The sequence below is a fragment of the Nilaparvata lugens genome, chromosome 12 (genome assembly GCF_014356525.2).
Source record: "Nilaparvata lugens isolate BPH chromosome 12, ASM1435652v1, whole genome shotgun sequence".
Classification (NCBI taxonomy): domain Eukaryota; kingdom Metazoa; phylum Arthropoda; class Insecta; order Hemiptera; family Delphacidae; genus Nilaparvata; species Nilaparvata lugens.
Window position 1 is genome coordinate 2,535,441 of NC_052515.1, and position 18,629 is coordinate 2,554,069.

Consider the following 18,629-nt stretch of genomic DNA (forward strand, 5'->3'; position numbering starts at 1 on the left):
ACCCATTGCTCTTGTGACGTCATCAACAATTTCACCTATAATTTCAACGACGAAAACTTCCAACCTGGCAGTCCAGGGTTCTCCGGATACCACAGGTACTGTAGATACACTAGTTGGGGCTGGTAATAGTGTTGGTTCTTCTTCATTAGTTGGCAATGGTGTAAAAGAAGAGGATAAATTGGGTAGGAGAAAGAGGAGGAAAAGGAAGAGGATTGTCATCAAGAAACTACCTTCCAAAGAGATAAATCCAACTGGAGATAAAATTGTGTCAAGTCCCACAGTTGGCAGCGGGGATTTTGGAGATAGTAGTGTAGGGATTTCAAATTCTAACAGTAATGATTCTATCCTGGGAGCTACCGGGGAGGCTAGGAGTGTAAGAGAGAAAGAGAAAGTAGGGGATAGATCTGTGGAGAATGAGGAGAAAGAGAGAGAAAAGGTTAAACTGGTAGATAGATTAGTGGAGCAACACTTGGAAGAACGTAGGCGACATCAAATTCCTGATGAAAAAATTGGGACAAAAGATACAGCCGCTCTACAAACCCCAATGCAAGACAGGTCTGACGAGTTGGTAGACCTGTTAGAGACGGTGGATTCTGTAGGGGATGTACTAGGGTATGATGTAGATGAGAGTAGGGGGAAGAAAAAAAAGAAGAAAGGGAAGAAAAAGGGGAAGAAGAGGAGGAAGAAGAAGAAGAGGAAGGAGGATGAGGAGGAGGATGGTGTGGTGATGAAGAAAGAGGTGGATAGTGAGTTTGAATTAGGGGGTGTACATCATGGGGGTGATGAGTATTTTTTAAAATTGCCCAAAACTGAGGTACCCGAGAAGAATCACGATGAGGTATTGAGAGATAATAACAGAAGGATAAATGAGAGAAGTGAAAGGTTGTTGAAGAGACCCAAGAAAAACTATTTAAGTGAGGAAAAAGTTGTAGAGCCGCCTCAGATGTTCGCTTACCAAACTGGGGGGAGAAGGAACGGGGGTGGGGCTGGAGAGGAGGAGGTAGAAGCGGAGGAAGAGGAGGAGCAGGACGAGTTGGAGGGGGAAGCAAGTGAGGTAGATCAGAGTCCTTCAGCTTCAGGACACAAAACATAAGGAAAAGAAACACCACAAGGAGAAACATGAGAAGGGTGGGGGTGAAGAGCATCATTCCCACCATAAATCCAGCTCGGGGAAGAAGGGAGATAAGGGATACAAAGGGTACCACAAGCATGAAAAGGGGGAAAAAGGACATCACGATAAAGAGTCCCATAAAGGGGTGTACGAGGATACAAAGGGGAAGAAAAAGAAACACAAGGAAGAAGCGGGACATTATGGGGCACATCATAAATCGGAAAAAGGTAAAAAAGGGGCGAAATTCGGGGAGTCAGGTGAACACAAAAAGGGGCACAGCACAAAGGGGGAACATAATATTCATAAAAAAGATGAGTACCTGAAGAAACACGAGTTTTATGACGAGCATCATGAGGGAGGTGAACATGAAAAACATGGAGGTTTCCATTCTCATCATGGACACAAGAAGGGTGGTAAACACAAGTCGGGACACCACAAATCGGGACACCATGAAGGACACCACGGCAAGAAGGGACACCACAAGAAGGGTGGACACCATAAGGACCATAAGGGCCATAAGGAGGCGGCTGGACATGAGAAGCACCACAGCCATAAGAGCGAGTACGGCAAGAAGGGCGGTCATAAAGAGGGCAAGAAGTGGGGGTACAGTCATAAGAAGGACTAGGAGGTGGATAATGGATAGGGGTAAGTAATTTTATTGATCTAACTAGTTATAAAATTTGATAATAAAATCATTCAATCATATACTATCCAATCAATCCAACTGCTGGACTCAATTGAATATTTGAATTTGAATTTTCAAGATTATTTTTTGGACATGTTATTCATAGTCAAAATTTGAGAATAGAATAGTTTTGGACCAAGCCTGTTGTTCGTTCCCGATCATATTTATTGACCGAACGTAGTGAGGTCTATGTTTTAACTCAGATTCTGTCTGTATGTAACGCGATTACGCCCAAACGCATTGATAGAATTCTATGAGATTTGGCAGGAATATTCCTTTTTAAACTGCGCGTCGATGTATACACAAGGTTTTTTGAATTTTTTTATAATATATGAAAAGAAAAGGAACTCCTCCATACTCTCATATCACTATAGTTATTTGTGCAACTAGTGCGCAAAGTGACAGTTTGCTGCACCGAAAGAAACGTTTACGCCCGAGCCGTAGGCGAGTGCAGCAGAGGAACTTTGCGCACGTATTTCACATTAAGTTTTTCCTACAGTTACCATTGAATATGAAAAGTGGGTAATTATGGCTAAAATTGCCTGAAATCCATCAAATGTATTTCTGTGTAATTTTATTATTGATAAAAAACTTAATCGTAAAATCCTAAAGACCTCGTTGTCCTTGGTTATAATATAATAATGAATAATAATTAGCGCGTTGTGCTTCGTTGCTCACTATAGCAGCCACAGCAGTCACTGTTACCAACTTCATTTTGATTTTGCTGCACTGTTGCTCCATATAACCTACTAAGTATTTTGCGTTGCCATGTTGCAAATCTGGAGTGCAGAAAAATTTTTCCCGTACTAGAGCGGAAAAGTGATTCTTGCGTTCTGTAATCAGTGCAGCAATGGCCACTTTTCAATGTAACTGTAGGAAATATATATATATCATCTTCTTTGAAGATGATATGATCAATCAGACTATGGAATTATCCATAATCAATCAGCTGACAAGTGGATTATTCATTGCATGCATTACACAGATGTCTGGCCGTGTCTATTTGTATAAGGTAGGGTTTCATTATTTTTCATGATGCGTGCCCATCTGTATCAATATTCTCACATTTGAAAAACGAATTTAAAAGGTGTTTGAAAATAAAATTAAAAGTGATTAAATGAACTAAATAATGCTAATAATTCTTGATTGAAAACATTGATTATAAAATAGTTGAGAAATATTTTTATCATATGGAAAAATTATCACGAAACTGGATAAATTATCATATGGGATAGAAATTCAAACGTGAACTGAGTTTATTAACATATAAGTGAGTTTTTGATCTTGGAGAAAACAAATAACAGTATTTAAGAGTAAATTATGATTCAACTCAAATAAGTACCTAATCTATCATACTAACATTGAAAATATTAGAAGACAACTCATTATATTAAGCACTAAAATTATGATAAAATTCCTGAACAATTATTAGCTGTGCCAAGATACAAAACAAGTAAAAACAGATATCAATGCTTGGATCAAAATTAACTACTTCTTCTACCTTTGAGAACTATAGTCTAATAAGTTAACAGAGAACTTTTCTGATTAGTGCGCTCACTTCCCCTACTTGTGCTCTATCACATCCCTTTCCCAATCCTTTCCAAAAATTCCAAGGATCAAAAGCCTTCCTATGACATGGATAGCCATAGTTGGAAGAACTTTTGATCCTCTACCCTTCTTCACCACATAACATGTATAAATTGCCTTCTAATATTGTAATGTGTTCTCATATTTATGTATTTCTTTATACTGTAATGTTTTTTTATTGATGTAATTAGTTTTTATTTCATATTGATGTATCTTATGTGTGTGTGTGTGTGTGTGTGTGTGTGTGTGGTGTGTGTTGGTGTGTGTGTGTGTGTGGTGTGTGTGTGTGGTGTGTGTGTGTGTGTGTGTGGTGTGGTGTGTGTGTGAATAAATAAATTGAATTGAATGGAACTGTGAATTGTGATTCAACTGAATCAATTAGAACAGATACTTGTGGATGAGAAAACTGCGTGAGGTCTACTGTTCACAGAACTACTAGTATATTTTGTAATAATTGTATCCACTAATAAATGAATACATTATTCAAGAGTAGATTGAAGAGAACATAACCTTCAGATTCTATTGTTGGTGAGATGTTGTGATATCTACCCATAATTAAAACTCTGGGATGTTGTCAGAAATATCACTAATCTTTAACAAAATTATATAAATGTTCCAACACCAATATTACAGTAAAGTTGACACCAATGGTGTTGAAACAAGTATAGGTATAATTTTGCAATAAATTAGTGATATTTCTAACAACATTCCAGTGTTTTTAGAACAAAGCGCGATGAGTTAGTGTGGAGTGGGAGATAAATATGGATAAAGGCCTGTTAATAACACAGTTTTTTCTATGTATTTAAACACGACATGCAGTCAAGAATTAAGTAAATAATTAAAAACTTCTACTTACAAACTGAAGTACTTTCAACAGTGTTGAAAATGATCGCTAGGTGTTCGAAAGTACTTCATTCAGTAAGTAGACGTTTTTAATTATTTACTTGATATTCGACTGCATGTCGTGTTTAAATACATAGAAAAAAGTGTGTTAATAAATAGCAGTTCGGAATGGATCAAGAAACTATCGCCTGTTAATAATAATATCGAGTGACCTGACTGGCTCAGGTCTGGTGTCAGAGTTTTCAGGTCGCAACTGATCAATTTCAGGGTCTCTGACATGACCTAACGACTGCTTTTAACGTTCAAGATTACATAGTGGGAAGTGTACTGTTGACGCAAATCAAATTTCAAATATCCAAATCAGCTGAGAAATACAATAAAACAAGTAAATTTGTAGAGATTTTTCTTGTGGCTTTTGCTCTATGCTGTTGTGGATATTTTATATTTTATCCTTCTATCATGAGCGATAATAAACTAAGTGATGAAGACGTGGAAGACCTACTTTTTGATGGAAATTTATAGGATTTAGAAGATTTGACTACAAACGCAGACTGGTATTCACCACCTCCTTTGGATGTGGTCAATATGGGAACGCCAATCCATTACTTTCATAGGTATTTCAATGAAGACCTTTTGAAACTGAAACTTACAAATTTTCTACTTCCATTGCTCCAAATGTTTGACATATTTATGTAATATATATTATCATATCTACAACATGTTATTTTATGTCAAATAAGACTTGTAAATGCCTAAAATTATCTTTTTCACCAATAATAACATTTGTGCAATTTATGGAAAAGACTAATTACTTCTTACCTTTGAGTAATTTTGGCCGTTTTAACGACCATGTTATATTTCCATAACTATTAGTGGAAAAAAATTTTTGACACTTTCAAAAATCATTAAAAAAATAATATAATTAGAGTACCAAATTTCAGATTTTTTCTACTTATACAAAAAAAGCATGACCGAAGGGCTTTAGACAGCCGGGACCGACGACTGAGAACACGGGCCTCATTATGAGAAAACCTGATATGATTCATATTGATTTTTCTCTGGTAGATAGTTTGTGATAATTTTGAAAATGATGCAATTTTACAGGTGTCTTGCTTGCTTCAAATCGACGACAAATTTTATGACTTCAACGAAGACTTGACTTCACAGATGAATGATGACATCCCGATAACCTGGAATTTTGAAGAAACGAACAAATTCGAGGGATTTGAAACAATATTACGTAGAGTAAGCGAAATCTTCAAACTGGTTTCATTCATTCACCTCACTCATTATCTGTAACTTTGTTTATTTGTAGGTTTTGTAAAAGATTGCCGAATATGATTCCAAAGATAGTTTTATATTAATGTTGTGATACTGAATTCTGTGCTAGGTATGGTTGCTTCCAGTGGAGAAGATTGTTTTAATTTTCGGAACAAAATATTCCAAATTAATATTTATTTTACAGTTTTGAGTATTAAATAGAAGGAATTTTATTATCAATTCGGATCTTAATCTTTCTAAATTCAAAATTAATTGTTTCAATGTGGAAATTAGTGAAGAATTGGAAAGTCGTACATAACCCTTATTTGGATAATTTATTTTATGAAATTGGGATGGAAAGAAGTTTTGGGCTGTAGTCTATTTCTTTGTCCTTAAGTTGATTGTAAATAAATAAATAATATAATAGGCCTAGGCTACATTCATTATGAATTCAGTCTCACAGAAAATAAGATAAGAATTTCAAGTTTCCATCAAAACGTGTAAGAGTTCAATTCAATAGGGGATGAATAGGATAGGTTAGTATAATGACTACACACCTATTACCCAATTGATCATGCGTGATCAGGTATTTATACCTAAATACTTTACTTAGGTACTCAAGATAGTAAGATCATAGAGAAACAATAGCGTAAGTAGATATCCCATGGTATAGGGCGTTTATGTCGCAACTTTTACTGTTTTCTCAAGCCGATTATTGCCGATTTTTACTGTTTTGACCGGGTAAGAGTGTATGAACGACACAATTTGAGAGACTACCAGCGTCATGAAGTTTCACAGCAAAGAACTACGTGGACTTGAGTTAACAGTAAAAGTTGCGACATAAACGCCCTATACCATGGGATATCTACTTACGCTATTGTTTCTCTATGGTAAGATGTAGTATGCTATACTCATTTGTATGTGTTATGAGATTTAAGTTTTAATTTGAATTTCATTTATATAATTGGATATATTTGAAAATAATTGTTTTTGTACAAATGATGAATAAATATAAAAGACGTGGTCACTTGTTAAGCCTAATCATTCTGAATTACAATCCCACCCGACAACCTTTTGATATTCTTCAAGTCAATATCGTTTCCTAACAAACAAGATCTACGTGGAGGCTCGAAGAATTTGTGTTGAATATTTGAAGTTTATTTATGGAAGTATTCGAAATTTATCGTCGAACATAGAAACCCACAAACGGAACAACGACACAAGCTTCCAGTCAAGAATAGGAACTCGCAAAGCTCGTTCGAATATAATGTAAAGATATGAGACTTCAAGAAGAATGCTGTGAAATCTATAATTTAATGAAGGAAAGAATTGGCTTATACACGTACTGGATAGAAAATTCACGAATAAGGCATCATCACGTCTGAGCTACTGGACTGATTACTTGAAATATTGCTTATAGATTCTCAATTCACTGAGGATGATTATAGGCCTATTTCAAATTCTTCAAGATCTTAGTATGTCAAGTTTTTAGGTTGTCAAGTAGCTAAAGTTGTTAGATTAGAACCTTGCAGAGCACAGGTTATCTGCCAGTCTATAATATAATAAAGGCAAGAATTGGCTTATACACGTACAAGATAGGAAATTCACGAGTGACGCATCATCACGTCTCAACTACTCAACTCATTAACTTGAAATTTGGCATATAGATTCTTAATTTATCAAGAATTGTTCTAGGCCTATCTCTAATTCCTCAAGATTCCAGTAAGCCAAGTTATTAGGTTGTCAATTTATAAAATAGAACCTTGCAGAGCACGGGCTATCTGGTAGTCTCTATATATAAATGTGAAATGGCACTCACTGACTGACTGACTGACTGACTGACTCACTCACTCACTCACTCGCATAACTAAAAATCTATCGGACCAAAAACGTTCAAATTTGGTAGGTATGTTCAGTTGGCCCTTTAGAGGCGCACTAAGAAATCTTTTGGCAATATTTCAACTCTAAGGGTTGTTTTTAAGGGTTTAAAGTTTGTCTTTTAGCGTGTATATTCTTCTTCTCCTAATATCTTAATTATAATATTGAAATTTCCATATCATATGTCACTATAGAACTATAATCTAAATAGAGTACCTCTTCGAAACAGTTAACTGGCAACTAAATTAATAGTTTTGTCAGGTTGGCATTAAGTTGAGTTAACTTTGTTATGTTGGCAGCAAGTTGAAGTTTTAAATGCATTTATCGCGGAAAAATTGATTGGGCACTGCTACTTCAATCCTGGGAATATTATATTACTAGCCGTCAGGCTCGCTTCGCTCGCCATATCCGTTTAGTCTGGACCCCCGACTGGATTGTCCTAACATATGATAAAAATGCTGAAATGAAAAATGCAGGCGTGCGAAGCGAGCCTGCTGATCTCATTCTTGGACGATCCAGTCGGGGGTCCAGGGGGCGGAGCCCCCTGGCTAGACGGATATGGCGAGCGAAGCGAGCCTGACGGCTAGTCTATAATTTAATAAAGGAAAGAATTGGCTTATACACATACAAGATAGGAAATTCACGCATCATCACGTCTGAACTACTCAACTGATTAACTTGAAATTCAGCATATTGATTTATTAATTTTTCAAGGATGGTTGTAATCCTTTTTCAAATTCTTTAAGATTTCAGTACTCATTTTTAATTTGAAACTGGCGGAGCACAGGTATCTGCTAATCTTAAATATATTGTGCAGCATACAATATTGACCGTAAATAAAAATATAAATCTAAGTAAGCCTACCCTTTTTTAAAATAATGATAATGGCATCATATAGACGAAACATGCTGTGACTGGGCAATTTCAAAAAGGGTACTTAGATTTCTATTTATATTTTTATATTCTAGAGTAGCCCCAAAGAAAAAAATGCAATATTGACCGTCTAAGTAGACGTATAGAGGTGCCAAACAATACAACACTCTTGGTCATTGTCTCTCTATTCTCTTCATTACGACGTTGCACTAATTCAATTTTGCAAGCCTTTCTATTCTTTATTTTGTCCACTCAATTGAGGTTAGTCTCTCTTTTTTGTCTCATCTCACACTTCCTCTCTTACATCTTTTGTTTTCTTCTCTCTCCTTACCTCTCCATCTCCTGACACTTTACTTTTTTTTTATTTTTTGTTGTATCACTCTTTTCTTCTTTTGTTGACTGTCTCTTTTTCTTTCTTTCATCTATTTTTCTCTCTCTTCTACCCTTTCTTTCATCTCCTTTTCTTTCACTCTCTCGACTATCTCATTTTTTATTTCATCTATTGTTGTCTCACTCCTACTCTTTCTTTTATATTTTGTTGTCACACTCTCACTCTCTTTTCATCTCTCTCTCTCTCTCTCTTCATCTCTCTCTCTCCTCACTCTCTCTCTCTCTCTTTCTCTCTCACTCTTTCTCTCTCTCTCTCTCTGTACGTGCGTGTTACGCCCTTGAAGCGCCTTAATTAATGCTGAAAGAGTGTCTTGAAAAAACGTAAGAGCAGCTCCAGAGTGGAGAAGAACTAAGGTTATACCCTGGAGCTATTCTTCACTATTACAAGATTACAACTGTTTTCCTCACACTGTTGTCAAGTTGTTTCTAGTCTAAATTTTGTCTATCTATAGTTAGGACCACGTTATAATGCAGGGCTCTCCAACTTACGACCCGCGGGCCACATCCGGCCCGCGAATGGATTTTGTCCGGCCCGCCGAGAGTTATAGCAACAGATTTAAAAAAATATTATTTACTAGCCGCCAGGCTCGCTTCGCTCGCCATATCCGTCTAGCCAGGGGGCTCCGCCCCCTGGACCCCGGACTGGATCGACCAAGAATAAAATCAGCGGGCTCGCTTCGCTCGCCTGCATTTTTCATTTGAGCATTTTTATCATATGTTAGTCGGGGGCCAGACTAAACGTCTGGCTAATCGGATATGGCGAGCGAAGTGATCCTGACGGCTAGTAATATAATATTCCCAGGATTGAAGTAGCAGTGCCCAATCAATTTTTCCGCAATAAATGCATTTCAATCTTCAACTTGGTGCCAACCTAACAAAGTCAACTCAACTTAATGCCAACCTGACAAAATAATTATTAATTTAGTTGCCAGTAACAACTGTTTCGAAGAGGTACTCTATCTAGATTATAGTTCTATAGTAACATATGATATGGAAATTTCAATTATATTAAGAGATTGGGAGAAGAAGAATATACATGCTAAAGACGAACTTTAAACCCTTAAAAATAACCTTAGAGTTAAAATATTGCCAAAAGATTTCTTAGTGCGCCTCTAAAGGGCCAACTGAACATACCTACCAAATTTGAACGTTTTTGGTCCGGTAGATTTTAGTTCTGCGAGTGAGTGAGTGAGTGAGTGAGTCAGTCAGTCAGTGAGTGAGTGCCATTTCGCTTTTATATACATAGATCCACATTTTTGACAACAAATGTGAGTTCAGTACTCTTCTCTCACTAGCCACTCCATTTGTATGTAATTTGTATTATTTTGTATGTAAATAAATAAATAAATTCCTTAATTAGTGTAAAATTAGCTGTGAACAAGCAGCTTTTTGGATCTACCTATAAGTGTGAGCAGACATTTTCAAAAATGATGTTTGTTAAATCCAATTGCAGAGCTTCTTTGTCAGATGAACATTTGTAATCAATTTTAATGATCGGAACCACAAAGTTTGATCCTAAATGGGCGGACATTTTAAGTGGAAAACGCATGCAATCTTCTCATCGAAAATAACTTTTTGTAAATTTGTATGTTGTCAAGTTTTCTCATGACCTTTTTACACTCAATAAATTGGACTTCGTATTAAAATGAAATGAATTGGTTTGTTTTTTCCTGTGCTTTAATTAAACGTACTTGAAACTCCTCATATCATTTTAATGGAAATATAATAATTCTACACCCCCGTCGTGTGCGTCCCCACAAGTCAAATTCCACGTACATCCTTGTTATTGGCCCTCTAAGCCTCCCAAGAATTAACAATGTGGCCCTTGGATGAGAAAGGTTGGAGACCCCTGTTATAATGACAGTATTTGATCAACATTGGTGTTGCTATCCTTGTCTACCATTCGGCAAATCAGATAGCGCTATCTTTTTCGAGCTACTCTCCAAAATCACAAGATTACAACTGTTTTCCTCACACTGTTGTCAAGTCGTGTCTATAGTGAGGTCCACGTTATAACGGCAGTGGAGAAAGATAGGAGGACAACGTTGCCGATCCTCTTCTATAGATTAACATTGGTATTGCTTTCCTTGTCTGTTATTCGACAAAGCAAATAGCGCTACCCTTTTCTAGCTCCGCAATAAGCTTTCAAGGGAAATAAACAGTTGAAATATCACATCAGATATACAGGTTTCAGATATCCTCTATGGAAGGCAGTGGCAAGGCAGAGAAACGTGGACCTCACTATAAATGGGTTTCAACCCTTGACGCTAAATGTTCACTTGATTGCAGTTTATAACACTGAATTAGATTTTTCAAGGTCTTGAAGTCACTCAACCAATGACAATACAAAGGTAATATCTATTAAATAACTAGTTAATATCATAGAGAAACAATAGCGTAAGTAGATATCCCATTGTATAGGGCGTTCATGTCGCAACTTTTACTGTTATCTCAAGCCGATTACTGTTGATTATTGTCTAATTTCACTGTTTTTTTGGGGTGAGAGAGTATGAACGGCACAATATAAGAGACTACCAGTGTCACACAGCTTCACGGGAAAGAATTACATGAACTATCGCTTGAGATAACAGTAAAAGTTGCGACATAAATGCCCTATACCATGGGATATCTACTTATGCTATTGTTTCCCCATGTTAATATCTAGTAAATAACTAGTTAAAGTTTATATGAAAGTAAATATGAGTTGGATAAAAGAGAAGAAATTCTAGTTCTATTCTCAGATTCAACAAGTAAACACTCCATTGTTAACAAACTTATAACTTCTCTAGAGCTAAAGAACAAACTTATTCCAAGCTGAAGAACATTTTCGAATTATAATTGCAATTTGCAGCAACAACGTAACAAGTACACGACACTGATTCTCTAGAATTAGAGACGATACAAATAACGTGCTCCGTCTGAAGTATTTCATGAAAATAGTGAAGGATTTGAATAAATTAGATTATGTCTGACTAGTTTAGAGTGATCACAACGAGAAAACATGAGAGGAAAATGAGCAATGAGAAGAAAAACAAGGAAACTTTTGCCAATTAGTTTTTCCAATGAAAAATCTTCGAAGTGCCTGAAGCATGTGATAAAGGAGCTGTAAGGAATAAGGGAATAGAGGGAGAGCTCCAAGAATTTTTTTCAGGAGTAAGTTGAAAATTATTTTTGATAGAAAGTTTGGGAGGTAGAAGATCGACAGAGTGACATAACCTTTCTTGTATTTGTTGGCAGATGACATCATGAAAATAATGTTGAGTTGTGAATGTTTAAGACTATAAAGAGGTCTACGTAATAATGACAATGTTCTGTAAAATATCTGTTATTTACATATTAGTATGTAGTCTAAAAATCTGGTGTGGCGCACTCACACAACTTTCCTTGCCGTTATGAAAATTGATCACCTGACGCTAGTGTTCACGCGCATCTCAAGTCTTCTAATTCTAAGATCTGAGCCAGATGGTGAAAGGACAATAGCGCTGCAGACACACGAAGTCTGTTATCTCTTCATAGTGAATGATTGAATAGAATCAACAGTTGCCAACAGTTTACAATTGGATAATAACATTATCTCGAATTTCGAGCTTATTTCCAATTTTAGGTGAAAATGGCACTGAACATTAATTGTAGAGATTTTTATGCTCAATCTTTTCCACTTGAAATTTTTTGTTTAAATTCTATCTGAAGCCTGATAATTGGGAATCTAAAATCACACTTTGCATTGATGGGGCGGAGCTCCTGAAATTTTTACAGATATGGGACTTATGGCAGTTGATAGAGCTTATCAATGACTATTTTAGGTATAAATTTGATCAAAATCGTTGGAGCCGTTTTTGAGAAAACAACAACATTTTTGACAACATTTCCGCAATTTTAGCCGCCATCTTGAATTGGATTTGTTCGAAATTGTTCGTGTCGGATCCTTATAGGGGAAGGACCTCAAGTTGCAAATTTCAAGTGATTCCGTTAATTGGGAGATGAGATATCGTGTACACAGACGCACATTGATACACTCATACACACACACAACACACACACACACCACACACACACACACACACACACACACACACACCACACACACACACCACACACACACACACACACACACAACACACCACACACACACACACACCACACACACACACACACACCACACACACACACACACACACACACACACACACACACACAACACACACACACACACACACACACACCACACACACACCACACACACACACACACACACTTACAGACCAATACCCTAAAACAATTTTTTGACTCAGGGGACCTTAAAACGTATAGAGATTTAGAAATTGGGGTACCTTAATTTTTTTCGGAAAGCAATACTTTCCTTACCTATGGTAATAGGGCAAAGAAAGTAAAAAGAGATTAATTCATTCAAAATCAAAATCCAAGACTCCATTTTAATCTATGTTCAAACAACTTCAGCTCTATATTATTAATTGTAACCATGTCAATAATATGGAATCATTCCAATCTAAATTAACTTTGAATTATTTAGCTTCATGATCCATAATTTTTCAACAATCATGAATATTCAGCGAGCTTCTCACCCTATTAATAACTTGCCAGATGGAATCCACTTGGACCTCAGAGATATCCAGACTATATTTTCTTGGATGTGACTGTTAATTAGAACGGCTATCACCAGCAGAAGTCAGAGGACAAATTTAAAGATGTTTTCTGTCTCTTTTCGCTCTATTTTCAGCCGTCTTTCCCCTCTCACTCATTCTACCTTTTTCTTTCAACATGGCATTGTTTTCCCAGCGGATTAGCCCTCAAGATAAGCTTTTTAATTAAGGTTTTCAGTTTGATGAGACTAGTCTGATTAGGTGCATTTCTTGTTGATATTTTTCATGTGGATCATTAGTAGAGTCTGTCTCAAACGTATCTCTTTAGGACCTCACTATTTCAGTACGTCAAGTTTTCATATTGACCCTTGCGGAGCACTGGTTATCTGCTATGGTGGGGACGTATTCTCGCAACTCCGCCCTCACAGGTATAAAATAAAGACAGTCATTCTATTCTATTCTATAACGTGAGGTCCACGTTATAATGGCAGTGTTTGATTAGCAATGGTATTGCTATCCTTGTCTATCATTCAACAAAGCGGACAGCGCTATCTGTTTCTCGCTTTGCTCTGTTGCCAGATCGTCTTTCAACAAAGTAGAATTAATAAATAATTAACAAAATAAATATTCCTACATTGGTATGGTGGATTTAAGTTTCTCAAACTGGACTTCAAATTTGCAAAATTCATTCATTCTACACTTAACTTGAATGACGGAAACATAACTAATGTGAAGAAAGATAGGAGAGCAACATTGCCGATCCTCTGTCTTCTAAATGCCATCTATAGACGGTAGCTGATACAGGTTTATTGATGTAATAGTAACTGTTCATTCTTTTGGAGATTAATTGATAGTAAATATTTCATGCGTCGAGAAAATAAGTTTGTTTCAATAATTCTTATGAATTAGATTGAATTTGTTGTTAATAAGTTATATTTCTACATTGTTAGAAAGTGATCTGGCAACGTTGTGGAGCTAGAAAAAGATAGCACAAAATACTTAGTCTTAATTGTGAAAATTTTAAATTATTAAAAAATATAGTCTCCTGCTTAATAAAATGTAATTGATTATTTCAAACGAGAATGTACAGTTTTTATTACATCAATAAAACTGTATCAGCTACCGTCTATAGAAGGCATTGACAAGACAGAGGATCGGCATCGTTGTCCTGCTAACTTTCTCCACTGCCATTATAACGTGGACCTCACTGTGGTATGAAACATAGTCACCTACTAGTGAAAACAATATTAATATAGTGAGGTCCACGTTATAATGGCAGCATTTGATCAACTATCCTTGTCTATCATTCGACAAAGTAGACAGCCCCATCCTTTTCCAGATCCGAAATAAGCTTAACGAATATAAACAGTTGAAATATTAAATCAGATATACAGGTGTCAGCTATCCTTTATAGAAGGCAGTGGCAAGGCAGAGAATCAGCACGCACGCTTTTTACCCATCTTTTCTCCACTACCTTGCTATAGATAGGTTTCAAGCCTTGGCGCTGAATGTTTTACTCAATAAATTATTGAAATTTGTAACACAAAATTTAATCTTCTATCATTCTATCTTCTTTCTTTTCTCTGCTCCTCTCTCTTCTCTCTTCTTTTTTCTTTCTTCTCTCATTTTTCTTCCTTCTTCATCCACTCTTTTCTTCTATTATACTATAATAAAGGAGTGAAATGGCTTATACACGTACGGGATAGGAAAGTCATGTTTGACGCATCATCACGTCTGAACTACTGGACTGATTAACTTGAAATTTTGCATATACATTCTGAATTGACCGAGGATGGTTATAGGCCGATTTTCAATTCTTCAAAATTTCATCATGTCAAGTTTTCAGTTTGTCAAGTTTCTAAATAGATCCTTGCAGAGCTTGGTTTACTATTGCTAACCTATACTAAGGAAGAAGTTAGTGTGAAAAACGGTTTCAGTCCAGTAACAAGAGATTGAATAATTAATGCGAAGATTTGAAAGAATTCAACCATTCCAAACGGTTTAGCACTGATGAACAATGCATGACTTCCGCGCTAAGTAGGATGACAAAATCGCTCTCAATGAAAACAAAAGTATTCAACGCTTCAAATACCATCTCATCCTTTTTTCTATCTCTCCTCTCTCTCTCTCGATTCTAATCTTTTCTCTTATCTCAATCATACGTCTCTCTCTCCCATCCCATTCTGTATCTTTCACGAATTTACCCTCAACTAACATCTATGTTTCTTCTTCGTATCTTACTGCTCTCTCTCTCTCTCTTTTTTTGAGTTAGTGGGGAGGATAGTTTTAATATTCTTTGCGAAGAATGGACATTGATATGTCCAAAGCTCCGCCAATTTATGTAGATGCATAACAATATGATTATTATCTATAGTTATTATATTACAAATTGCTTTTTCATATCATATACAGTTCAATAATTATTTTCTCAGTCTATATTATGTAAATTCATCTATAATTTTGCTGTATTGTAAGCTATTGTATATAAGTGTATAAGCCAGTATATATTGTAATCTACATAAATAAAGTACTCAATCCATCAATCAATCAATCAATCAATCTCTCTACCCGGTCTTGTGGAATGATATGGGAAGGATATTTTATATCCTTCTAAGAGAATCAGAAATTATTGGTTGAAACACCGCCGATTTATGAAGTTACATCACATTGTTATATTATCGTTATTCTAATTGCATTCTATATTTATTCTCATTGATTAATTATCTATACTTTATGGAATTCGTTGAATAACTGGCATTATCGTCATTTAATGTAAATTAGTGTATAAGCCAGTAAATATTGTAACATACATAAATAAAGAAATATAATCTAATCTGATCTCTCTCTCACTCACACTCTTTCTCTTTTCTCTCTATCTATATTCTATTCTTCTCTATCCTTCAAATTATTATATTTCTCTCTTTTTCTACAAATTTTTATTTTATTCTGTCTCTTTCACGTCTTTAACCTTTAACTATCACCATTTCATTCTCTTGTTTTCCTCCAAATTATACTTCTATCTCTCAGTTCTATTTTTCTCTCCTCTCTCAACTTTCTCTCCATCTAAATCTCTTTCTCTCTTTCCTCTTCAAATCAGACTTCTCTTTCTCTATCTCTCGATTGTACTTTTTTCTATTCTCCCAATCAAATACTTTTCTCTCTCTCTCATTTCATCTTTTTGTTTCATTCATCCATGTCTTCACTTTCTACCACCTCTTCTTATGTCTCTTCATCGTATCATACTTCTCTCTCTTTCCTTCATCCATTTCTATTTATTGTATGTCTTCCACGTCTCCTCCTCTTAACAACCATCTCCTCCTATTTTTCTCCTTCTTTTCATACTTCTCTCTAACCTTTCATCTTTTCATTTTATTTTATCTCTACCACGTTTTCCCCCAATCTACAATCTCTTCTCCTTCTTCTTCTTCTTCTTCAAATCGTACTTCTCTCTCCTCCTATATTCCTATCATTTCATATTCCTCTCTCTCTTTCTCACTCACTCTCTCTCTCTCTTCCATCTTTTCATTTTATTCTATCTCTACCACGTTTCCCCAATCTACAATCTCTTCTCTTTCTTCTTCTTCTCGAAATCGTACTTCTCTCTCCTCCTATCTTTATATTATCCATATTCCTCTCTCTCTCTCTCTCTCTCTCGCTCTCTCTTTATCTCTCTCTCTCTTCAATCTTTTTATTTTATTCAGTCTTTTTCATATCTTTCCCCCATAACGTTTTTTATCCCTTCTCAATTCAACAAGCGTTAAAAACCTGAAGAATGGCTTGACTAATTAATTGAGAATTGTCGGAATTTTGTGAGATAATGACGACAGATGAATGAGGAGCGAATTCTTTTGTTGTTGTGGAATTTGGTACTTATCGTATCGCTTTGTTACTGGAGCTGTGATTATCCTGGAATGATTTTGTCAAGTTCACGAATCAACGAGAGGTCATGAAAGTATTATTCTGGAGTTTTCTTCCACGGATACTCGCAAGATTAGTGTTGAATCGTTCAATAATGATTATGATTAGTCTATAAATGTTAATATACCTATGTTTTGGATATAAAAGGATAGGAATCTAAGTAGGCCTACCCTTTTTAAAATTGTCCGCTCACAAAATGTTTCGGCTATATAGTCTACTAGCCGTCAGGCTCGCTTCGCTCGCCATATCCGTCTAGCAAGGGGGTTCCGCCCCCTGGGCCCCCGACTGGATTGTCCAAGAATGAGATCAGCAGGCTCGCTTCGCTCGCCTGCATTTTTCATTTGGGCATTTTTATCATATGTTAGGACGATCCAGTCGGGGGTCCAGACTAAAGTCTGGCTAAACGGATATGGCGAGCGAAGCGAGCCTGACTGCTAGTAATATAATATTCCAAGGAATAGCTCTGATTGAAGTAGCAGTGCCCAATCAATTTTTCCGCGATAAATGCATATCAATCTTCAACTTGGTGCCAACCTAACAAAGTCAACTCAAATTAATGCCAACCTGACAAAATTATTAATTTAGTTACCAATTAACAACTGTTTCGAAGAGGTACTCTCTCTAGATTATAGTTCTATGTTAACATATGGTATGGACATTTTTCAATTATAATTAAGAGAATAAGAAGAATATACATGCTAGAAGACGAACTTTAAACCCTTAAAAACCACCCTTAGAGTTAAAATATTGCCAAAAGATTTTTTAGTGCGCCTCTAAAGGCCAACTGAACATACCTACCAAATTTTAACGTTTTTGGTCCGGTAGATTTTTAGTACTGCGAGTGAGTGAGTGAGTCAGTCAGTCAGTCAGTGAGTGAGTGCCATTTCGCTTTTATATATATGGATGATGCCAATATTGAGTCATGATAATGTCTATGATCATAATTTCAAGTTTCAAGTTTTATTGTTTACATCAACAATACAAACATCTCACCAGATACCTATAACCAACAATTTGAAGATTTTATGTACTTCTGAAAGGCCAATTCTAAATTTCTATACGTTTCAAGGTCCCCTGAGTCAAAAAAGTGGTTTTTGGGTATTGGTCTGTATGTGTATGTGTGTGTGTGTGTGTGTGTGTGTGTGTGTGTGTGTGTGTGTGTGTGTGTGTGTGTGGTGTGTTTTGTGTGTGTTGTGTGTGTGTGTGTGTGTGTGTGTGTGTGTGGTGTGTGTTGTGTGTGTTGTGTGTGTGTGTGTGTGTGTGTGTGTGTGTGTGTGTGTGTGGTGTGTGTGTGTGTGTGTGTGTGTGTGTGTGGTGTGTGTGTGTGTGTGTGTGTGTTGTGTGTGTGTGTGTGTGGGTGTGTGGTGTGTGTGTGTGTGTTGGTGTGTTGTGTGTGTGTGTGTGGGTGTGTGTGTGTGTGTTGTGTGTGTGGTGTGTGTGTGTGTGTGTGTGTGTGTGTGTGTGTGTGTGTGTGTGTGTGTGT

General features: G+C 36.3%; 1 protein-coding gene across 1 annotated transcript; it reads left to right on the forward strand.

The window, feature by feature from the left end:
* Nucleotides 1-727: 727 nt before the first annotated feature.
* LOC111047875 (histidine-rich glycoprotein-like) lies at nucleotides 728-5,607 on the forward strand. Its single transcript, XM_039439419.1, has 3 exons — nucleotides 728-1,032; nucleotides 1,064-1,756; nucleotides 5,331-5,607. The coding sequence occupies exons 1-2, from the start codon at nucleotides 728-730 to the stop codon at nucleotides 1,734-1,736; spliced, it is 978 nt and encodes a 325-aa protein (XP_039295353.1). The 3' UTR covers nucleotides 1,737-1,756; nucleotides 5,331-5,607.
* The last annotated feature ends 13,022 nt before the right edge of the window (nucleotides 5,608-18,629 follow it).

What these genes read in the sequence shown, in the direction of transcription:
- LOC111047875 (XM_039439419.1), top strand. Translation starts at nt 728, where the DNA reads ATGAAGAAAGAGGTGGATAGTGAGTTTGAATTAGGGGGTGTACATCAT. An exon ending in GAAGAGGAGGAGCAGGACGA is followed by an intron (nt 1,033 to 1,063) that starts GTTGGAGGGGGA and finishes GAGGTAGATCAG; the next exon opens with AGTCCTTCAGCTTCAGGACA.